The sequence below is a fragment of the Silurus meridionalis genome, chromosome 16 (genome assembly GCF_014805685.1).
Source record: "Silurus meridionalis isolate SWU-2019-XX chromosome 16, ASM1480568v1, whole genome shotgun sequence".
Lineage (NCBI taxonomy): Eukaryota > Metazoa > Chordata > Actinopteri > Siluriformes > Siluridae > Silurus > Silurus meridionalis.
Window position 1 is genome coordinate 8,100,307 of NC_060899.1, and position 24,630 is coordinate 8,124,936.

Sequence of the window (24,630 nt, forward strand, 5' to 3'; positions counted from 1 at the left end):
AATAATGAACAACTACAATTAACTAGTAAACACTAAATAAAGACAGGTTACTTTTTATTCTGAAAAGTCAGATGCTCAAACTAGGACCCAACTAGGGCCCAAAGGTAGACCACTTGGTGACTTGCCACCATGCTGTATATGTGAAGGGGAAAACGAATAATGGTCTCTATTTAGAATTTACAATTTGAAATAACATAGTTTTATTTTTAAACTGCAAAAAAAAATGTAAGTTGAAATGAAAAGTAGAGTATAATAGAGTAAAAAATTAAGAGAAGTGAATTTGAGCCCAATTTGTAAAACTGTATTAGGCATTTGAAGTCTTTTCAACTATAAATAGCATTGTTTCTATGTTGATATTGTACGTTTTGTTGAACTAAAAATCTAACTATAAGTACAATTTCAAATTTTATTTATTTCGAATATTATTATAAAAACATTAAGAGGACTCATAAGAGAAACCATGGCAGCTTTCATTATATAATACAGCTTTGGATAATGCAAAATTACTTTCAGCCTATGACCCTCAATCAAGTTGGCCCTTTCTAGGGAAAAGTCTGGGAATCTGATTTAAACCTTTATGATTTGCTAATCCATGACTAGCTATAATACAAGAGCATTTTTATTTAGTCATTATTATTATACGTTATATATGAATATATATGAAACTAGAATTTAATACCCAAACACGTGTGCTAATCTGCTCACAGATATACGCATGGAACAATCACATGACAATAATACATATTTAATACTCTTAAATTTGTTCACGGATTGTCCAATTTATTAGAAACTACACACATGAACATACTGGTCTAACCTAACAGGACATCTATAGTAAGCAAACTTCACAACTATGGAGAGCAGAAAAGCATCTTAGACTGCATTAAACCTAAGGTGGATGTTCTGCAACAGCAGAAAAGCATATCAGGTCAGATCACTGAGATCACTATTTTGCCATTTTGTTTTGTTCGAAACTTTAATTGAAGCTCGCACCCAGATTTGCAAATAGTAACAATTGGGCAAATTGACAAGTGCAGATAAATATGTAAGTATATGTACAGCAAATCAATAAAAAGGCTATGGCAGTGAAACATGTGTAGACATGTTTCTTTCTGTTTTAAAGTGTAACAACAATACACACCTATAAAGAGGTCAGATATTAACACAGGTTCCTACTGTGGCATGTCAAACACATTTCTAGCCTACAGATATGGTGAAAATCATTTTTACATTTGGGGTATCGACTCTATGAGGTATTATGTAACATAAGCCAACATTCCACCTATATTACTATCCTTTGTGAATGATCTGGGCCTGGTGAAACCTTCACACTGCATATGATTTTAATCTGAACTTTGACTACCTTGTCCACAGAATTACCTATCCAGTGCAGTTTTGTGCTGCAGACCTCACCTTTCTTCATCCAAGAATAATATGTAGGTATATCTAAAAACATTCTCTTTGCTATAATTTGTTTAGTCGATGTAGCCGTTCAGAACTCGGCTCCTTTAACAGTTCCATGCGTGGATGGGTTTCGGCACCACCTTCACCAAATAAAGAAATGTCAGTGTAAACATTCAGCACATTTTGTGTAGTACAGTAAAGGTCATCTTCTTTATTGGTGTCAATTTCACTAACATCACTTTGTTACATAAAGTTATGAATTAAAAAAAAAAGTATACAAAAACATACAAATGAGTACAAAAGTATAAAAATAAAGTCATGGAGTATTTATCAAAAATTCTCCAAAATGGACTTTGTATAAAATGTACTGTTAATATGTAAGTTTTCAGTGCTAATATGTTTTTATTTTACCAAACATCAAGTAAATGACAAACATTTATGCAACACGTTTAAAAGAACTACTATATAAAATGTTAGGTTTTTAAACAAATATTAAAACACTACAATATAAAGTCTAAACAATGTGGAAAAATAGGCAGTACTTTGTGCTATTTTGTTTTAACAAAGACCTACATTTTGGGCTAATAGAAGTTTGTAGTTGTCATTTTGTAATGCAAATGAAAGTGATAGAAAACTTCTGTTTTACATGATATACGAAAACAAAGATATTTCTGCATACTGTCTTAAAAAGATTAACAATAATGTCTAGCTTAAATTGTGGACAGTAGTCGTTCTGAAGCAGGCATATCTAATATTGTATCACGTTCTGTTTTAAAGTAATCAAAAAGGCTCCAAGATGAATTGTACTTCAAAAGGCACCATAAGTTTAAAAAAATATATTTGAAAATTATTATAATAAAAAAAAAGGAATGTATAAAGGAAGGAGTACAAAAATGCAACCTTTTATGATAGAGCACCCAACAACAAGAAACAGCAGTAAAGAACCTCAGGTACTAAAATCAGTCCTCATCTTTTAGGGAGGCGCTTTCATAATACAGTTCCAGTGAAGGTCTATGTGAAGACCCTAAAAACCAGTTAGGAATGTAAACATATAAGAACAGTACCCTGTGTGTTATTAGTAATTACTGTATTTTGATGCATTTTTTTTTTAAAAAGCCCTGAATGTGAAGCCCTGAATCTGTTTTCTTTTTTATTACTGGTAATATATTTAAAATTCTAACATATCAAATAAACTGTCTACATAGAAATTGTACATTTGGCTTGTTTTACAATGCTTTACCTTCTAAACATTTTTTTTCCAGATTAATTGTATTGAAAGCTCTTATAATCTGCAGTTCTTTGTAGAAAAATGTTTGCAAATATAAATTGTGTGGGCTCACAGCTTAGAATTTGCACCAATGCACTCGTTTCAAGTATTTCTTTGTGTAAAAAGACTTATAGAACAAGGAATGCATTAGAAATGCTTGACAAAGGTCAAACAATCCACAGTCACTACACAAACAACAACAATGAACAAAATATTCTAAAAAAAACAACAACTTTCCCTTTTGGGGAATTCAAACTGTAAGGAATCATGCTGTGACTTGAAATTAAGACTCAGTCTGTGTGTTTTGATCTTTGGCATGACTGACCTTTTTTATGCTTAAATACCTCACACTCTAAAATAACCTGTAAACAACTCTGACATTCTGGCAAATAATCACTTTTACAATTCACTGAGAAGCAACAAAAAGTTAAGGGATGTTAAATCTTACTACAAAGTTCCACTAGAAACTAAAGATTGAACTGCTAAAAGACTTCCCTGACAACTCTTTTTTAAGTAAACTATTGTAATAGAGATTTTAATGCCACATACCTGACAGAAAACACGTTTTTTTAGTGTGTGTTTTAGTGGGATATAATGTTAAATCTTCACCAGAATGTCAGCTTTGTCTATCAAGATAAATCTATTAACCATTTCTGGCTATCAAGGTAGTGAAAACATCATTAAGTGAAACAAGATCTCTGAAAATCAAGTATTTTTGTGTGAAATGTTATGCGTTTGAAGATGTGTAACCCTCAGTTAATGCCTACTGTAAATACTGTAGGCCCATAAAAACCTAACATTAGACTTGTTGGCTAAAAGCAACAGCATCACCTGCTGGACAAAACCTTGCGCAGGTCTCAAATGAGGCAAAAACAAACTAAACCTCACGTTCCCCTGTGTCTTGTAAAGACTTTTGGTGCTTTGTTGCTGCAGGTATTACGCCTGTGTAACTTGGCCTGATTAGAGTGGACACTTTGGCTGTTATTCACAGGCAAAGTAATCCTTCAGAGGTGCAAATAGATGGCGGATGACTGGAACACTCCATGAGCGACCCAGCAGTTTCTGTCTGGCTCCGCGCCCCATGTTGGACACGTCTGTGTAGTGGACAGGAAAGCCGAAAATCCTAAAGAAGAAAATACTATTTCATTTTCTATATTACATAAATTATTATTAAAGGTGAATTCACAACTTCTCAAACCTTTGTATCATTGCGTGATTTTGTATGTTTGAGTTTGTAAACTAGGGAATAATTGAATCCAGTCCATTGAATTATTAGAAATATCATGCACACCCGAGGTGGTAAAGCCTAGTGGTTACATACCGGGTTTGCATTCTTTTTGTAATAATTCTACAAACTGGATTCACTTATTCCACTTATACAACAGTTAATGCACCTCAAGACATGGTTCAGATATGGTATTTCAAGAAAACTGTCTGTTTTTTGTCCTTAAAACTAAATTAGGCTTGTGCTAAGCAGAAAAAAAGAGTGCTCACAAGGCATCATGCATAACTGTAGCCTGTGAACAAGTATCAATTATTTAAAATATCAGTCAAGTATTATCTATAATAAATTATGAATCAAAAAAGCAAAAAAATAATAGAAACCTTGTGATATGTAATATAAAGCGCTATCTAAAATGGTGCTCACCTCTCAAGCTCTGTGCACCACAGAATGTCTTCTTTACCATTCATGATGACAGGAAAATGCTGGTCTTTACCCTGCTTGATGGAGTTGGAGCGTGTTGTGATGGTCCGCACCTTTCCAAACTTGAGACATGAGGTGATAAGATTGTTACATCATGGTTTTACAAAATACCAAAGCTCATTAAGTCACACATCAATGTACTAGTTTTTAGGCTGGTGAATTGTGCAGCAAATCATAATAGAAGCCAGTGAGGGTCTCTGGCTGTAATAAATGGAGGAGGTTACCTTAGCAAGGCGGCCATGTTCCAGGCAGTCCTGTAGTTCTAGCTTATCCATGCCAGAGGCACACAGAGGCCTACAACAGAGAAGTTTCTTACAGTAAGCTTTACAGTACAATGCCACTTTATCTATGCTGTCTGTGGAAAAAGATGTTTTAGTGTTGAAAATGACCAGTTTTTGTTTTTAGCAGGCCTGTGTCTTTAGCAGCATCTACAACAGTGTAAAAAGGCTCTGTGTGCCTATTTCTATAAATATTCTCCTTCTTTTGTTCAAGATTGAACACTGAATTTGTGTTTTCCGTATACTTACTTTAGTTTTTCCCTGCCTAGGACTAATATCAAACTCAAGACTCCATGCTAAAAAAAAGATCACTGCTTAATCAATCTCATCCTCCTCCTCCTTTTTTATCTTGTTACTGTTAAAATCTGAACTGTTGAGAGTATTGAAGTGCACTGTAGGGGATGGCAACACATATCTTGCCCTATTAATTTTTGCCATAATTACTGATGATTAATTACTTCATACATTTACATGTGGCAGATGCCCTTATCCTGAGCCACTCACAATTATCTTGATTCATACAACGGACCAGTTGAGTGCCAGGGTCTTGGGCCCAGCAATGATGGTACTGGGATTTGAATTCCCAACTATACGGTCAGAAGTCTTAATCACTGACCTTCCATTTGTATCAGCATGGACACTCCAAAGTATGCAAACTTAAAATCATACCAACTACACAAATTTAGAGCTTGTATGAACTGTTAAGCATGTCAAGATTTCCCAACCTCTTGGGTGTTTGAGTACAAGTTCTTTGTTCTGCTAAGTTCCAATAAAGTTGATGACAGACAGAATTTTAAGATTGCAAGTGATGAGGTTAGTGAGCAAGCTTTTGAAGTGTCATGATGCATGCGATTTCTCTTTGCGGTAATTGGTTTTTATTATTTCAACCTAATGTAGGGTTTGCATCACTGGCAGTGACAGCTTCTTGGACTTTATATTAACAGTTAACAGCAACAGATTCCAAATGCAAATCCCACACTTAAAATCGACACTAGACATTGCATATGTGTACTTGTAAATAGAATAAAGAGGAAATAATGCACACCTTTGCACAGAACAGCTGAGCAGCTAATAGCTCTTACTTTTTGTCCCTTAGAAGGGAACCACATATATAAAGTGATTTACTTTTAAACCCTGTTTAACCAATGTGGATGTATTAGGGTTGTCACAATTACCGTATTAATTAACGCAAAACTTTATTTATTTAGAACTTTTTTAGAATTTAGAATTTTATCAACGCAGTGAGCAGTGACCGTTTTAATAAAAAATATATACATTTATTAATATAAGAGTCAACGCAACACACATTTATTTACAATGTCCTTTCTTTACTCAGAAGTTTAAAAATAATAATAAACTCCAGCGAAAATAATTTGTAATCACTAAACATTTGTTTTACTGATGCGCCGAGTCTCAAATCAAGCACTAAAAAAACGCAATGATTCTTCTTCTTTATTACTGGCGGTTCTCATTCTTAAGTAGAGCAATATCGCTATCTACTGTGGTAACTGATCAGAGACTTATATCCCTATTCCCCAGACCAAAAACATGCAATGGTGCACATATCCAGCCATTTTTTTTTTTTGTCATATTCATTATTTAATTTTAACTCATAATACTGTGAGGGTCAGATCTGTAACTTCTGAGCTAACTCAATCAGACAGCAGATGTGTTGTCTTGTAGCAAGCCTATATGTGTGAATTAACAATTTCATTGAACGCCTGCCAATTGTGATTCCTTTGACAGGGCAAAGAGAGAGTCTTTATGGCCAGGATGATAGACACATAATCTAAGTATAGGGCTGTTTAACTTCTAGATCTATAACCAAGACCATGGCTCGACTTGATGTTAGTAAAGGGCACTTAAACCAGACACCAGTCTCCCAGATAAACAGATAACTTATCAAACCACCTGTTTTGAAATTATGTGTATGGCCTTTGAAAACCACAACATATTGGAAAATCATCAGCAGGTAAGTATGCCAGTTATATGCAGGCAAGTTTAACATTTTCCTGGAAGGTAGAAACAATGGTTATATACCTTTATCTCACACTATACGTGAGTTTATGGTTCTGGGTCTACACTAAACGTGTCTATGCCAGTATTTGCATATGAGCTTCTCACTAGAAGTGGACACCTAATTTAAAATTTTCTAAACAAGTCCTTATCTACAGGATCTACAAATTGGCATATAAACTAATGGAAGCTGCAGACATATTCATTTACAATCACTACAGGGAGACAAGGAAACTGTCATTCTGTTGCCAAACCCAGGATTTCTACCACAGATAAGGATGCCACAAAATATCACTAAACTTATCAACTTATCAGATGTTTTAGAGGAAAATGTGCCCAGGAAGCTTCGTGTCCAGCAATGTGTGGAAGTAACTGCCAGCTGGCAGCGCACTAGCCAGCTGTAAATGTGCCTTGGGGAGCAGCATAAAGGAGTTCATTCATTAAAGGATACTGTAATGGCATTTGATGCTCTATGGGAAATCTTGGGGTGCATTTGTCATTTGTAGACATTTGTAATGTGGTGGCATTGAGTTTATCTTCTTCTAACCTTGACAGATTTTATAGACTAAATGTTTCTTTATTGCAACCCATGTGCTTTGTGGTAATTTTGAAAGATACTCAACCTTAACGCAAAAGAGGATCAAGACTTGCATTGCTTATTACTCCTAAGATAGCAACACCCTGACTTATTTTTGTCTTCAAAAAGAATTGATGATAATATTTGAGTAATTCCTAATATCAGTTATGTATGGCAGTTGCATGATTTGTTTGACTCATCTAGTGCTGGAGGAAACTGCTCTGGTGGTCTGAAATAAAAATAAAAATAAGGCAATACAATACCACCCTGGCAGGCCTTTTTCTTTTTTGTAGACTTGTAGTTACATGCGTAACCTTCATTTCATTTTCTTTTTTTTTATTAACAAAAAGTGAATTTTCAGAATAGCAGAATAGTCTTGCAGTTAGATCAGATCTGTAATATCAGATCTAGACATGGTCTATTCTGGTATGCTGCTAATTCATTTTTTCAAGAGTTTTGTACAAGTGTATCCCTAAATACAGTAGACGAAAATCAGAAATCAGTAGTGAATATGTGAAATTATGTCTGGTTCCTAAGAATGCTTTACAAGAAAGGACAGAGCAGACTCTTTTTTGCTGAGGAGGCTAAGGTCTTTCGGAGTGCAGACCTTTTTAGACTTGGCCTCAGCCATCTTCTATGGAGTGGTCTGCTGGTGGAGCAGCATCTTTATTACAGTTAGGAAGAGACTGGACAAGTAGATCAGAAAGGCCAGCTCAGTCCTGGAGATTCCCCTCTACACTGTACAGGAAGTGAGAGAAAGGACGATGGTAGCTAAGCTATCATCATTGCTGGAGAACGACTCTCACTCCCGGTTCACTTCTTCAGTAACAGACTGTATCTGAAGGAGCAATACCAAAGGTCTTTTCACCCTGCTGCTATTAGACTGTACAATCAGAGCTGCTCCCAGTGAACCAGTCACCATAATGCACACTGTTTATATTGTTTTTTAAACTGTGCAATAACAATCACTTACATTTTTTCCAATAACAACTTTGCAATAACATTATTTTAAACTGTGCAATATTACCTAGTGCAATTTGTTTGAAAGTTTAACTACTATATTGTTTGTTTCTTTTCTTTTGTAATAATACACTGTATTGTATATATTTGTACTATGTTGTTGTACTCTGCTTTATATTTGCACATTTTTCTTTGCTGTTGTAACATAGGAATTTCTCCACTGTGGGACGAATAAAGGTGTATCTCATCTTATCTTTACCAGTCATTACGTGCTTCAGGTAAATAAATAAAAAAAAAAAATCCCAAATGAATATTACCTATTCATTCCTGGCAGGTTGCCCCAGAAATATCGAGCTCGGTGAGCAGCTGACACTTCAATAGCATCGATCATTACTGGATTACACTGGATTAATGGACATAAAAGAAAGAACATACATCATGTCAAATACACAAATGCATAGATAAAACCACAGACCCTGAATGTAAACATTAACATTCCCTTCTGAATCAATAGTTTAGAAATGTGCCAAATGAAAAGGTGTATTATAAAAGATCCTTTTGACTTTAAAAAATCATTTCGTAAAAACATTTAGGAGAAAGCAAAAAACCTCGAGGAAGCGCGAAATGTCTCGTTTGTCGTTGACACCCATCGCGACTACGTTCTCAAACATCCAGAAGAAGGGTCGGTCTTCTCCCTCTTTTGGCTTTGCTTCACTCAGCAGACGATAAAACTCGAAGAACAGACGGCCAGTCCCTTCTGTCGAACAGGACAAAGTGAAGACTTTAAAAATGATATGTCAGAAACATAAGGTTTTCTTGTTATGTCTAACCTGAGCTTTATGACATAGGATGCAAATAATGTGCTTGAAAGATCTAACAGGCAGGCAAATAGTTAGACATATTGACCTATAAATAGACAGACTGACAGCGACAGATAGATATGTAAACAGACAAACATGCAGACAGATTGATCAAATGATCAATAAATAGATAATGAATGTGCTAAAAGACTTTATAACATCTGCTATAAATTTGATAGTTTTTACCACTTAGGTTACTTCTTAGATACTTTCTTTGTTTGACAGACAGACAGCTGGTTAGCTAGATATCTCACCATAAAGCCCCTTCCTAGCTGGATTGACAATCGACAGGTCATTACACGGGCTTCCACCAATCACCAAGTCGAACGGTCCCCATTCTGCCATCTGTGTGAAAAAACAGCACCACAATGTTCAAGTCAAGTCAAGAAGCTTTCACTGTCATTTTAACCATATATAGTTGACGCAGTACACAGAGAAATGAAACAGCGTTCCTCCAAAACCCTGGCGCTACATTAAACAACATAAAGCTACATAACAGAAAACACAGAGCTAAGGACTAGTAAGTGTCCTCGCCACATGAAGTGCATCATGTGCAACCTGGTGCAAAGACAACACAAGACAGTACAAGACAACACAAGCAGTGTAGGACAAATACACAAAACAAAATAGCGGTGCCAGTAAACCTACTGTATATTAAACAGTGCAGTGTGTAAAAGAGAACTGAGTGCAGGAGTGTAACTTGTAATTGAACAAAATGTAAACAAAAGAGTTTGTGCAAAACAGCAATAGCAGCAGTCAAAATGATGTGCAAAAACAGCACGTAAACACTGTAAGAGATCTCTTATATCACATCTGTGTGTGTGTGTGTGTGTGTGTGTGTGTGTGTGAACTCTCAGTTTCTTCTGTGGGGGGAAAGGCTGCTGTTCTACCTGGTTTTCGGTATAAAAAGTTATGAATTCAACATAAAAAAGCAAAGCCTAACCACAAAAGCCATTCAAACCCATTATGTATTAAAAGCTGTATCATTCACAGATCTTAGCATTTTAAACATTGAGTCTTGCACTGACAAGCAACATAAAACCAATGAGTAACAGGAAATCTCTTCATGTCAGTAAACACAAATTGTGATCACACTTTGACTGATTAGAGGTCACTGTGGCATGAAAGACACAGATGAATCCTGAGCGTGTGGATAAACAGAGATTAGGAAACATACAGGCAGATACAAACCACATTGTCTTTAAGAGATCTCTTATATCACATCTGTGTGTGTTTCTGTGTGTGTGTGTGTGTGTGTGTGTGTGCGTGTGTGTGTGTGTGTGTGTGTGTGTGTGAGCATTTGCAGCTGGATTCTATTCAACCTCTTTTTATGCCTCCCCCATCCAGCTCCAGGCTCCTGCCTTCCCTTTCTCTTTGCTATCCTTTTCATTCCTCCCTCTGTTCCCTCCCACCTCAATTGAGGCTCAGCGGAATGACAATGGGGTGAATTGGTGACTGAGCGAGGGATCAATGAATGGATGAAAGGGTGAATGGTAGAGTGAATAAGTGAATGTGTAAAGGAGGGATTTGGGAATGCTTTGGGCTCCAGCGAGCAGTGTGAGTGTGTGTGTGTGTATGTATGTCTGTGATAGTGGACAAGAGAAAGGAGGAGGCAGAAACTGAAAGCCAAACAAGCAGGAAGTAAAGGGGAGGAGGGACTACAAAAGCCAGACTCCTCTCCGGTGGACTGATTGCTGTTATCAAAAGCTGTTGGGACATGCAATTCAAAACAAAGCAAATAACAGGTTTAGACCAGGTGTGTGTGTGTGTGTGTGTGTGTGTGTGTGTGTGTGTGTGTGTGTGTGTACGAGAGACAGAGAGACAGCATGACTGCAGTTAACATTCTAAACTAGAGGTGTCTGTGAGACTGACTTGAGAACATTGCCAAAGGGATCTTGAGTTCTCTACTTACATTTTTCCGGGTGATATTTCGAACATCGTTCACATATTGGATTTTTCCTTCATGTCGGACGACTCCCACGGATATGGAGTCCTCGCACACCTCTGAGGCAATGTATGCATCAATCTTAAAGCCCAAATCCTTCAGCACCAGATAGCCTACAAGCCACAGGCCAAGAAACAAATACTGCTTTATACCATTTCCTGAAATTGAACTGTAATCTGACCAAAGCATATTATTTGAAGAATCCTTCATCTTATATAACATTTTCCACCATATCTTTGCCAAAAAGTTTTTAGGGAAAGCAACAACCACTTCTCTAACACTGAAGGTTTAATATGAGACAGAAATTAAAGAATGTCTTATCAAAGCTGTAATTACTAACAGTTTTCCTATGAAAACGATGCTGCTTCTGAAACTGATCACTCCTTCGCTCATTCACTAATCCCTATATAGTGCATGGCAGCTGAGTTTGCAATATGGGAAGAAGGGAAGAAAAATGAGTGAGTGACACTAAAGTAAACATCCAGCATCAAAGAGGAAAGGCTGTCATGGACAATTACGTCATAAAACACTTATGCTGTAATAACACCTCTAGTGTATTGTAGTTATTTTTTGTCATATTGATTTATTATTAGGTTTATGATGTAAAAACACATTCAATATTTGTAAAAAAACAAAACAAAAAAACATTATATATATATATATATATATATATATATATATATATATATATATATATATACAGTGGAACCCAGTTATCTCGCCCTCGGTTAACTCGACAACCCTATTAAGTCGACCTTTTTGAAGTGGAACCGCCAAATTCTCGATTCTCTAATATCTCGAGCACTAGGGGGGAAAAGTTAGAAATTTTAACGTCAGTTATGTCGATCGGCACTGCGCAGCCGCAGAAGAACTCGCGAAGTGGCGGAAAAATCAAACCTTACAGATACTACAGGTGTTTGTATTGTATACTGGTGAATCTCTGCTGTTAGTAAGTGCACATATGCATTTTTTGTTAAATGTTATGCGATGAGCGGGGCGCGGCGCTCGGCTTCAACTCCTTACGGCGTGAGCAGGGTAAGGAGCACGGCTCTCGTTAAGGAGCGACGCGGCGCTCGGTAAGGAGCACGGCTCTCGGTAAGGAGTTGAAGCCGGGAGCTTCAGCAGCGGCCGGCACCTGCCACGCCCCTTCGGCCGTTCACGCTGAGACTTTTCTGTCCCTTGTTTTTGGTTTCGGGTTCGGTTTTGGATCTTCCGGTTTTCCGGCTTCGCGCCGTGTCGCGGTCGCGGTATTTTTATTTCCTATTTTTCCATTCACAAACTCTCTCTCTCTCGGCTTATCTCCCCTCGGCATCGCGGACGTAGGTTTTTACGGACACTTTGCTTTATGTGTTTGTGCGGATTACTTCAGCCTGATGGTCATAAGTTTTCAGAAACTTAGTTACTGTTTTTTTTTCTTTTCTTTCCACATGTGGACTAAATGTGAGACGGCACTGTGCAGCCGCTGTTTTTTTTTTTTGAGCGATCTGTGTGTTTATAATGTTGGAGAATATAATAAAGGTGTGTATGGAGAATGGACGGTGGTTTGTATTGTATACTGGTAAATCTCTGCTGTTAGTAGGTGCACTTATGCCTTTTGTTGTTAACAAACGATGTACATTTTATAGCATGCCTTCATCAAACAAATCGCGGCAACGCTGTTGTGTAAAACCCTCCAAAAACACGCATGCACATTCTCATTTATTAACGCACATCATGTACATAAAGAAATTTCAAGCACGTTAATATACTGCCGCCATTTTGTTTTCGTTTATCTCGATCATCGGTTACCTCGATGCTTTTTGGCGACCCCCTAGGACATCGACATAACCGGGTTCCACTGTATATATATATATATATATTGAACAGGTTTTCCTCCACTGTACACAACACAATAATATATTCTCTGTCTTGCTATTGGTTAATTACATTTTTTCTGAAAAGAAAATTTTGCTTTTGTGCAATTTTGCACTGCAGTATAAGAATTATTCTATTAGGGATGTACCTTTGATAAAATCAGAGTGCACTGTGGATACAAACAAGTGAGCATTAAGGAATGTCGAGAATTAAGATGTTCACTCAGAATTCAGACACCTCTCTCAAAATCACTGCCACTTGATATAGTGCTCTTTATACAGTAGGACATAGGAAGTGGTTTCAGACGCAGCATAGTGTTCTTCCTTGACAGCTAAGTTATACGTTAAAACAATCATGTAAAACACATATTTGTGTAGTTTCTTTAATTTTTTTGAGTGTCAGTATACAGTTGTGTTCAAAATTTTTCAACCCCCACTGAAATTGATTGTTTTGGTCGGTTTGACATTGATTATGATCATTCAGTCATCCTGCTTACAATTAAATCAAAGAGGCACGTGTAGGTCAGACAAATATAACATAACATTTATAATGAAATAACCACAAATGTCTTTTCTGTGCTCACATCATTATCAGTTTTATTCAACCCCCAAGTGACATTCAATCTTAGTACTTAGTACAACATCCTTTTACAGTTAGAACAGCTTTTAAACGTGAAGCATAGCTTGACACAAGTGTCTTGCAGCGATCTACGGGTATCTTCGCCCATTCATCATGGGCAAAAGCCTCCAGTTCAGTCACATTCTTAGGCTTGCGCACTGCAACTGCTTTCTTTAAGTCCCACCAGAGGTTCTCAATCGGATTTAAGTCTGGTGACTGCGATGGCCACTTCAAAATGTTCCAGCCTTTAATCTGCAACCATGCTCTAGTGGACTTGGAGGTATGCTTGGGATCATTGTCCTGTTGAAAGGTCCAACGTCTTCCAAGCCTCAGGTTTGTGACGGACTGCATCACATTGTCATCCAATATCTCCTGGTACTGAAGAGAATTCATGGTACCTTGCACACGCTGAAGCTTCCCAGTACCTGCAGAAGCAAAACAGCCCCAAAGCATGATTGACCCCCCGCCATGCTTCACAGTAGGCAAGGTGTTCTTTTCTTCATAGGCCTTGTTCTTCCTCCTCCAAACATAGCGTTGATCCATGGGCCCAAACAGTTCTAATTTTGTTTCATCAGTCCACAGAACACTATCCCAAAACTTCTGTGGTTTGTCCACATGACTTTTGGCATACTGCAGTCGACTCTTCTTATTCTTTGGGGACAGCAAGGGGGTGCGCCTGGGAGTTCTGGCATGGAGGCCTTCATTACGCAGGGTGCGCCGTATTGTCTGAGCAGAAACTTCAGTACCCACATCTGACAAATCTTTTCTCAGTTCCTCAGCAGTCACACAGGGACTTTTCTCCACTCTACGCTTCAGGTAGCACACAGCAGTCGAAGTCAGCATCTTCTTTCTGCCACGACCAGGTAGCGTTTCAACAGTGCCCTTTGCCTTGAATTTGCGAATGATGCTTCCTATGGTGTCTCTTGGTATGTTTAACATCTTTGCAATCTTCTTATAGCCATTGCCCTTCCTGTGAAGAGTAATCACCTGTTCTCTTGTCTTCCTGGACCATTCTCTTGACCTCACCATGTTTGTAACCACACCAGTAAATGTCTAGAAGGAGCTGAGTATCACAGTCATTTTAAAGCTGCCTAATTGGTGCTTATTAGGCTTTATTGCTGCTCCCTGATATCCACAGGTGTTTTCAATACCTGATTGAAAACACTTCATTGAACCTCTGTTCTTCAGAGTGGTAGTCTTTAAGGGGTTGAATAATTATGTCAATGACGAATTCACAAAAGAAACATTTACTACTGTATTACAAAACTAATTGATGTCATTTAAGTTGCATATGGTTCTTTAAGAAGTCCTTGTAGGATTTCATTCTGAATACAATTACAAATGTACACTAAATTCCATAAAACCATTTACAGCATTGGGGGTTGAATAATTTTGAACACAACTGTATATAGAGAAATGTATTAAGAAATTGTATTGTTTGATGTAATTGTACTTATGTTACAGGCACAGTGTATAGACATCAGGTTAAGGTACCTGAAGGATTCCTTTACAACAAATTAAAAACAGATATGTATAGGTCACTTACCTGTAGCAATGCCATCAAACAGTGACAGCACTCGAATCGGACGCCTTTGCTCTGCTGGAACTGCTGGGTAAATTTTGGGGCTTTCCTTAAGGGACAAAATAACAAAAAGTTGAAAAAGTTGCTTACATATAGAGAGTGCTATATATTGTGTTACATTCTTAAAGGTATTGGGTCACCTGGTCATAAGTACGGTATGTGATTTTTCTGAATTGCGTTCCACATTAAGTCCCAATTTGCTCTTATAATTCCCTCCACTCTTCTGGGAAGCTGTTCAACTAGATTTTGGAGTGTGCTTATGGATATTTGTGTTCATCAGCTACAAGAGTGTTATGAAAGACAGGTACTGATGTAAGTGAGGAGACCTGGGGTGCAGTCAGCGTTCCAATTCATCCCAAAGGTGTTCAGAAGGGATGAGATCAGAGCTCTATAGCAGGCCACTCAAGATCTTCCTCTCCAAAGCCTGTAAACCAGATCTTCAAGGGGCTCACTTTGTGCACAGGGGCATTGCCATGCTGGAACAGGGATTTGGGATTCCAAATTCAAGTGAATGCTAAATTTTATTAAAGCGCATCTAAAGACGTCTGATACAATTGAGTGCCTCCAGCTTTGTGGTAACAGTTCGGAAAAGAACCACATAAAGCTAGAAAAGTCAGGTGACCCAATACTTTTTGGAAATATACTGTATATAAATTATTATTTTTTAATGAACCAGAGACTCACAAACTCCTGTCCTTTGTCATTTACAAAGAACTCCTGCAGTTTAAGGCTCCAGTCGTGACGTCTCTTCAGCACGCCATACGGCTGCAACGGCTGACACATATAACACAGCCACGGGTCTAAATCACGTGCACTGTTTGATGCTCCTGCACCAACCAGCAGGTCCAAACAGTCCACACAGAAACACCTGAGGAGAGAGAAGGAGGGAGGGAAAGAAAGGTGAGAATAATAAAAAACAGGATATTAGAGTAAGACACTGAGCAAGGCACACAAGAAGCTAAATATATGTGGCTGTATGAAAAAAAAAAGGAAATGATATGTGAATACACAAAAACAATGGAGAAAGTCAAAATAGACTTATAGTCAAGTTATTAATGAGAATGAAGGGTGGATGGAGAAGGATAATAAGTACATGTGCATAGTAGGGCTATAAATCTATAACTTCCATGCCATCCATGCAACTAAAACTTACTTAGAAACTTAAAAAGTATAATTTTACATATGTCTATCCAAATATGTGTTTACAAGAGCCAGTGGTTCTGGTAGTTGTTCTAAATTACTCTGTTGTAAATTAGAGTTCTGTCAACTTTTCTAATTATTCTGCAAATCCTCATGCTAAATAGAACCAGTGAAATAAGTGCTTGAAAGAAAAGAATGAACAGTTATTATGTTTTTATAAGCAAGAGACTATGCAAGAGCCAAAAAAATATATATATATATGTTGACATCTATATCAATAAGTCGTGGCTAATTTCTGTCTCCAAAAGTCCAACTTTCGCCTGTAAGTATTACCATTTTCTCCTATGTAACATTCTGACTCCCATGAGTTTACATATGGTATTTAAATATGTGTGTGTGTGTGTGTGTGTATATTCGTGTATGTGTGAAATGCTGAACCTGCAGCAGTTGGCGTTCCCACAAAGTAGCACTTCCCGACCTCCACAGCATACCGTACAGTACGACTGATAGCCATCGTCATCATACATGTAGGAGATCTCTAAATATACATCCTAAAACACACGCAAAAAAAAAAATCAAAACAATCAAACGTGTATTAAAATGATGACAACCAGTATGTACGACTTGCAAAGGGTCATAAATGGGATGAGGATGATGCCAATTTATTAGCACACAATGACTGTAAATAACTTTGTAATATATCCTAATGCTTAGACTCAATTTTATAGCTGTTTCTTTGTTATAACAAGTGGCAGTAATTACAAACTCTTTAATTTGTCCATGCCTAGATATAGTGCTGTCACTTAATGTAAATGTGAGGATGTGCAAATAAGTCTGATGGAATTTTACCTTGCATGCTTGACACAGGCCTCCTTCAAACAGTGGGTGGAAGGTTGCTGCTCTTGTCTTGCCACAAGACAGGCAGAACTCTGTGTGTATGTGAGAGAGACAGAAATGGTAAGGGGGGAAAACATGTTCTAAAAATCAAGATCAGCATGTGGTGAAGTAAGAAGAAAAATGGACAGTTGACAAAATCATACCTTCTATACTTCTGTGATTTTTCAAGACTTCATGAACCATTTGTTCTGAAATGGGAAAGAAGCACTAGATCAAATACACTGACAAACGATCCACATAAGGATCCTGTTAGTTTCACATCAATGAAATCCATTTTACTGTGGGAAAATGACCAGAACAAACACAAATGTTAAAAATGATTTTTTTTGCTAATTAGAGATACACAGCATAAATAAAAGTCTACTAAACAGCATATATTTAAGGTTACCGAATACCATGCTACATAGGACCTCTGACCTCTGCTGTAGATGTCCTCACTGGCTGATTTGGCCTTGCACATGCTGAGTCTGGCCCTCTTAGCAGACGGTGCAAGCTCTGGCGGATTGGACTCCAGAAGTTTGGCCTGCAGCGTTGTGCTCTCTGGAGCTGCTGGGAACAAACAGCACTCAGCTGTGAAAGACAAACCACCATGTTATTCAACAAACACACACTCTCTCTCTCACACACACACACACACGGCAGACACTCAAAACCTCATGAAACTTGTAAACTTGTTTCATGTCGCAAAAACACACTTCACCTTCACTCTAAAGGGGCAGATTTTCAATAATCTGGGAGGTAACTCAGAAAATTATGAAAACATTAATAACCCTTCAACTTTTTCGAGCCAGCTCTACACTATTTTTACATGCGCCTCATGAGTTGCTAGAAATAAGCTGTTCATAACAAAACTAATTTCCAAGGAGAAACAAACCAACAAATAAACAGATATATTGCATAGAAAGAGTACAGGCAGGCTAGAGCATTCACAGTGGTCGCCTCACTGAAGTTTCCTCAGCTTTCTATAAACTGCAGTTGTGAATACAGACTAAACAGACTAAACAGAGTTTTCTGCCTTCTTTGACAAAATGGAACAGCCTTGTAACAGCCAGAGGTAACAGCTTTGTTTAGATCACTGAAATTTCTGTTGCTAAGTTTAAAGCTGAAAAACAGCACACTCAAGTTCGGAGGCATGGTTTGATGATGGAAAAGAGTGGGCGTGCTCTCCTCAGCTGAGCAGAGAAATCATATTTACATGTGAGGGGGAAAAAATTTAAACAACAAAATGACCAGTTCAGCAGCAGGACCATCACAGTTACTGCACTGGTCTGTGGTGGTGATGCAGGAGTTCAGGATTTGAACAAAGTCAACAACAATTCAACTGTAGATTGCATACAGTCCATGATGTCATATCCTAAAAAGGTTCCCAGGGCTTGATAGTCTTCCAAATATAGAGCCTGGTTTTAGTTCCAATAGCATCTATTATGTTTCAAGTGCTTATCTTTGTGCTTTGATACCTTCCAAATAGCTTTTTAGCATGAGGGTGGAGTCTAACTGAAGATCTAATCATCCTCATGTTAATTAATTGTTTGTTCATCTTTAGTAACCTCTTTATACTGGTCAGGGTCACATATCTCAAGCCTATACTGGGAACACTAGGTATGTGCTGTACACATGCCTGAGTGCAACGCCACTATGTCACATCAGCATCATCATAATAGAATCAAATGGGGTACTCTGTAGATGTAAGCTGTCGAAAGCGATACTCTCTGCACCACCATGTCAAACACAAGTTTAACAAACCAATATTTTAATGAATTTTCACAATTACATAATTAACATAAATGAAAGGTTCGATTTCTTTCGAATTTTTTAGTGTGGGATTTAGCAAATTAAGCACAGCCTCTAATGTAATTTGCCTCTGAGGCTAAAGACGGCTCTGAAATGACAAATTCTTTCTTTGTGGGTGGGTTTTGGTACCTCAGAGGAACTAATTTTGTCTCTACTAGTAAAAATGTCAGTGATGTCATTCAAGTTATGAATGAAATTGGAAATTCTCTCAGAATGTATACTCATTCTTTATCAGAATGTAAACTCTCTCACAAAGAGAATTTCCTCAAGAGAGTGAAATGCCTCGGGTATTCGAGTGAGCACTATTCCACGTTTTTTCCCTGAATCGCAATTAGCAAGTGCGCTAAACAAACCACAAGCGCATTTAAGGTAAATCATACCACAGAGAAAGCCCGCAGACTTTGAATGTGAGGAATGTCATATTTCAGCTGTGAGTCATCTGTTAAGAGCACTAAATAAACACGTGATTTTTGTTCTTGTTTGAGTTTCCTTCTTCACACTCATAAGGATTTGCACAGCTGCTGGTGCAAAGTAGAATAAACTCTATATCTGTATGTAAGTGTGTGTGTGATAGGCTGTGAACTCTATGACTTCACAAAAAAGATGAACAGATTAACTAGAAGACTTTATCAGCTCTAAGTTGGTGAATTATTAATTACGAAGAACTTTTGGTGGCTTGACAGCCTGTGAGTTTAATGACCCACTAAGTGCGTTCCAGTGAACTCATACTCACGGGAGTTTTCTTTGGGTTTGAGGCCCTCCTTTCCTTTGGGCAAGAAGCCGCTGTGAGCCCAGTCCAGCATGGGTTTCACCTGGTCCTCTGGATTATCCGATTTACACAGAGGAAACGTCTTCTCAGCACGGATGCTAGCCATCTATACAGAATATGTATAGAGAAGAAGGAATGAGAGTTTTGACGAAATTATGTTTATCGATATTTCACTCTTCAGGTTCAAACAAGCAGGTCAAATATGGAATGTAGAACAGTAAGGCCAGATACATGTTAAAATAATCCATAGACATAGTGATGCTAAAATTGCTACTTAAACAGCCTGATCCAGCTTAATGATGCAGTGTCATTCATTTGTAGGCAGTATGTCAAAACCAAAAAAATGCAATGATGCTTTTTCTTTTGTCTTGTTGCCACTCATCAGAGAGCAGTAACTACATTGCTACAAACATACTACAGTAATCCCCCGTTTATCGCGGTGGTTTTGGAACGTAACCACCGCGATAAACGAAAAACAGTGATGAATGGACACCACCCCAAAATGCTATTTTAGAAATACAGTACTTTACTGTATTAACATTTTACTTAATTTTATAATTAATAATTATATTTTTATCATACTTTTCTTTTTTCAACATAAAACTCCATACAAGCAATTCCCTATAAGTTTTTTGGTATATCGTGCTATCAGCGATAGATAGAATCAGATAAAATATGTGGCAAATGCAATTCCGCGATAAACCGCGGTATATGTTGTGTCAAGTGTTGAGCAACATTTGTCCTAAAAATAACTAGCAAAGCATATAATATACTGATGACATATTGATACTCCAACCATTCAGTGAACCCTTAATCATTAATTCATCATAAGAAAAAAGTAAGCAATTAGTCATATAAATCTCGTTGGAAATATTTCTCTGGCAACCAGAGCAAAAAAAAAAAAAAAGATATTGTCCCACTATTTATCATAGATAGTTAACTATCTTTGTTTTATCCACAACTGGATATAATCATATAACTAGTCATTAAAATATATATAGTTATATTTGTTTCTCAAGTATTTTTTCATATTATTATTCGTAGTTCTTGGCAGGTGAACCATAAGAATCTTAACTTGCATGTGAATCATTGCGCCTGCCAATTCTGAAAGCCTGTTTTACCTGTAAGACTTCAAACGTGAATGGTTTTTGTGCATTTCTTTACGCGGTACTTTTGTGGAAATAATGTTATTTTTCTGCTAACAAAACAATAAGCCATGTCAGCCTGACTTACTGCATTACCAAATCTCCACCACTGCATTCATTTAAAAATTAATAGGTTTGGCACAAATGAAATAGTTCTAATAGTAAATAACATTTTCTATTTAATTTGAGAAAGTGGATTAACAGGGTTACTCAAAGACACTATTTTAAAGCTGATAAACTGCGATTAAATAGCTGAGAGTGTTTTTGAAAAGCTTTAAACATTAGTCAAACTTTATGGCTGACAAAACGGAGACAAATTATCTATAGTACATCACAGAAAAGGTGGTAATCTGCAGAAAGAACAAGCAAGGGAGTACAGACATGCTGAGTTCTGGTTCTCAAACGTGCCTGGACTTGCTGACCTTTGTGTTGTTTGGTAGAACATCTTATTCACTAGAGGAAGGTAATTAAGGGAGCTGTTGGGGAATTCCACAAAGCTTTCAGACAAATGTTTACCTTGACTCTTATCTTTCGGTCCTTTAAATCTACACACATAATCAGCTGGACAAACCGAATGCAGATGTTGTATCTCTGACCTTTCTTAAAATGAACACAGCATGCGCTGGTTCATTAATTTATTAACAAGGCTACATTACAGAAACCTTTGTGCGCCATGCGTTTCTCGAAATGATCGTCAGCATTTATCCAGCGAATCCCGTCTTACCTCGAGGGCTTGGAATATCGCTCTGCGGTAGGAAGCCAGCTTGGTGTAAGAGGACAAATTAAAAAACTTGGAAAAGGCTGTGATGGAATCCAGTTTGTCAGCAGACACCTACAAGCAAAACACACACACACACACACACACACACATACCCCACACATCATTCCCCTATAAAAATATCACTTATCAACCTAATAAAAAAAAAGTCCTTCGCTGTTAAGTGAAGATGTTCAACTTTGCAGTAATGGTTCATAATGTCTTTTCCAGAGTTACTCACCTCAGAGAATTTGCCATCACCAAACCACTGTAACCAGCGCATGCCATGCGATGCCTGTCTCTTCCCAGTCGCTCGCCAGGTCACCACCATACCAGGCCACCAGGAGAAACCTTTAATTTTGCCCCATACCAGCTCTCCGATTCCAAAGCCCTTATTGTCCTACGAGGGGGGATGATTACATAAGAACTTGCACAACTGTCCCAGACTAACAAAGTGCCATAAGATACCTTTTACAAATATTTGATCATTTATACAACACTTATTAGTCATGTTATAAGCTTTAGTTATATGTTTATGTGCATATGTACCAGTTCGAGAAATGTATAAGGGCTTGCTACAAACACACACGTGTCAATGCTGTTTGAAAACAGGACAACAAACAAACATATCTAGCTTATAGCAGTCCTGTTAATCAAGACTTTAACGTGAAACTACACTAAGGAACACCATTTTAGACATTTGCCTATAATGAACTAGCAGTTTCACCTTAATTTAATTTATGTGACATACAAACAATTTCCCATTCTATATAAAAAATGCCATTTGTTGCATTCATCAAATAAAGGTATATCTTATTTTAGGTAATTTTATGTTATAAGCATGGACGCACATCTATTGAAAGTTGTAGAAAGTGGTCAGCCTTGTTAACATGACAGATAAGAAGACAGCATCTACAACTTGTCTGAGCATGCCATACATTATCAATTTAGTGACTGTGCCCTCTTAAGTTTTTGTTAGTTCTGTGTGTGTGTTATAATGTTCATCTGCACATACAGCTACAGTCAATAGAGATTCTGTTAAAATATCTCTGGCTCATAATGGCAGAATTCAAGAGCTAACGGTCTCTTTGAGCGTGCTGTCAATAAGCTCTATAAAGATGTAGCTGATGGGCTTTGTAAAGTTGAACCCTCAGGTTAGACCATGAGACAAAGGCGTCTGACTGTACTTAAATAGAGGGCTATTCTATAAGCTGGTCTGTTGTTACTTTTAAAAAGCAGGTGGACAAACATAAGTTGTGTAAAAGAAGAAAGAGGGACAAGACGGGACAAGAAGACATGCGCATGGCAGCTTGCGTGTGGGTGTGGAAGTGTGTACATTGTATTCAGGCTGGCTGCCGGTGTCGGTTGTGGAGGTGGATGTTGCACTGCTTTGAGCTGAGTCTTTAGAGTCCTGCTCCATCAGCTCCAGCTGGGGGCCTTCAGAAAGACTAGGAACCTACACACACAAGATAAGTAGCGAGAGTTATTTAGTTAGTTTGAAAAACACTTACGTTTAATAGACATATTAAATATATATATCCAAGTGCTTTTAGATTATTAGAAAAATTTAATGTTTCACTACGATGTTTGCAGTATATTTGTGAAACAAAGAGCAACAAATTCCCCGTGCTGGCAATAGAACACAAAACAAAATAAAAACATCAAATGGCATTTGAGGTGTTTAATACTAGCGCTGCTCAAGCCTTTTTTAAAAACATTTTATTCATTGAATATTAAAAAATTATTGTAAATCTATAACACACAGATATGGTTATGCATTAGCAACACAGACAATTAAACACAATTGTCTCACTTTCTACCTGGTGCTATATGAATGCCACAAAATGTCAAGTAATAGTCACCATAGTATAACCATACTAACAGTGTTATTTTTACACTGTGTTTAGTTTAATGTGTAAATATGTGTTTATTGTAGAGGTCGACCGATTCATCAGTTTTGTTAATCAATCGGCACCGATAATTGATTGCTGGAACTTTGGCTATCGGCAAATATCCATACCAGTAGTTTTTCCGGCTCCCGTCCTTTGCGGTAATGGCTGAGAAGGTCTGCTGTCATTACAAGAGCGGCCTCTAGAGGTGAATCGTGCTGTTTGTTTTTACTTGATACTGCATGCTCCACAAAAAGCTCACAGTTCATAGAGAGGGCAATATTATATATATATATATATATATATATATATATATATATATATATATATATATTTTTTTATAAAGTTCAGTACTATTTTACATGGAGTGTTTTATATATATTTATATATTTAAAATCCGGTATCCATTTAAAAAACAATCGGTTGTCGGCAAGTACAATCCAACCTAGCTATCGGTATCGGTAAAATCCACTACCAGTCGACCTCTAGTTTAATGTGTTCAGTTCTTTTGTGTTTATAATAAAATATCAACATCTGCTCCCAGACCTACAGTACATTCTGCAGAAACAGAATCATATTAAGTGTAACTTAACATACAAGGAATTTGTTGCCAGGTATGACATGACAGTTTAAAGCACAAACAAAACATAATAAACTTAACCTATTATTTGATAACACTTGCAAAATAGTTTGTACATTTATGGATACTAGGTCTAGTTTTTTGTTTTTAAATCCAGTATCCATTTTATTGCCTGGGGAAATTGTGTATACACTATTAGATAGGAATTGGGTAGTAAAATGCTGTGCAGTGTTTCTTTAAGGTATCCTCATAGCAGATAGGGGTCAATACTAACATGTCTGCAGGTGAAAGGAAAGGAGCCCGGAGAACCCCTATGTGGGCAAATGGCCTCGAAGCAGTAAAAAGCAAACATGAAAATTGATGGGTAGCAGATAAAAAAAAATCATAGATGTGGGACCGAACTAGTGTAACGGAAATGGAGATTTAAAATGGAGCATTCCAAAAACATGAAGGCTACTTAAGGGGCACCCAAAGATCTTTGTTCAAAAGTAAGCTGCCATTATGAATAACTATTTTTCATCATCATAGTGACATTTCTTTTTTTTTTTTTGTATAATTCCTGTTTCAGAGTCAAACACAGGTTAGGCTTCCTATTG

At 37.3% G+C, this 24,630-nt stretch overlaps 1 protein-coding gene across 4 annotated transcripts in view; it reads right to left on the minus strand.

The window, feature by feature from the left end:
* Positions 1 to 1,595: 1,595 nt before the first annotated feature.
* Positions 1,596 to 24,630, minus strand: part of dnmt3bb.1 (DNA (cytosine-5-)-methyltransferase 3 beta, duplicate b.1) — a 44,635-nt gene continuing 21,600 nt past the window's right edge. For 2 of the 4 annotated variants that reach the window (XM_046869709.1, XM_046869710.1), the window contains exons 6-22: positions 22,902 to 23,021; positions 21,807 to 21,965; positions 21,533 to 21,640; positions 19,628 to 19,769; positions 17,521 to 17,673; positions 17,247 to 17,291; positions 17,056 to 17,135; positions 16,645 to 16,757; positions 15,751 to 15,934; positions 15,031 to 15,115; positions 10,980 to 11,125; positions 9,322 to 9,412; positions 8,816 to 8,964; positions 8,525 to 8,610; positions 4,601 to 4,670; positions 4,320 to 4,438; positions 1,596 to 3,794 (exon numbers count right to left, since the gene is read on the minus strand). In XM_046869709.1, the coding sequence (XP_046725665.1) occupies positions 3,653 to 3,794; positions 4,320 to 4,438; positions 4,601 to 4,670; positions 8,525 to 8,610; positions 8,816 to 8,964; positions 9,322 to 9,412; positions 10,980 to 11,125; positions 15,031 to 15,115; positions 15,751 to 15,934; positions 16,645 to 16,757; positions 17,056 to 17,135; positions 17,247 to 17,291; positions 17,521 to 17,673; positions 19,628 to 19,769; positions 21,533 to 21,640; positions 21,807 to 21,965; positions 22,902 to 23,021 (1,992 nt within the window). In that variant the 3' untranslated portion in view covers positions 1,596 to 3,652. The remainder of the gene's footprint in view (positions 3,795 to 4,319; positions 4,439 to 4,600; positions 4,671 to 8,524; positions 8,611 to 8,815; positions 8,965 to 9,321; positions 9,413 to 10,979; positions 11,126 to 15,030; positions 15,116 to 15,750; positions 15,935 to 16,644; positions 16,758 to 17,055; positions 17,136 to 17,246; positions 17,292 to 17,520; positions 17,674 to 19,627; positions 19,770 to 21,532; positions 21,641 to 21,806; positions 21,966 to 22,901; positions 23,022 to 24,630) is intronic. The other 2 variants (XM_046869712.1, XM_046869711.1) reach the window with 2 other exon arrangements.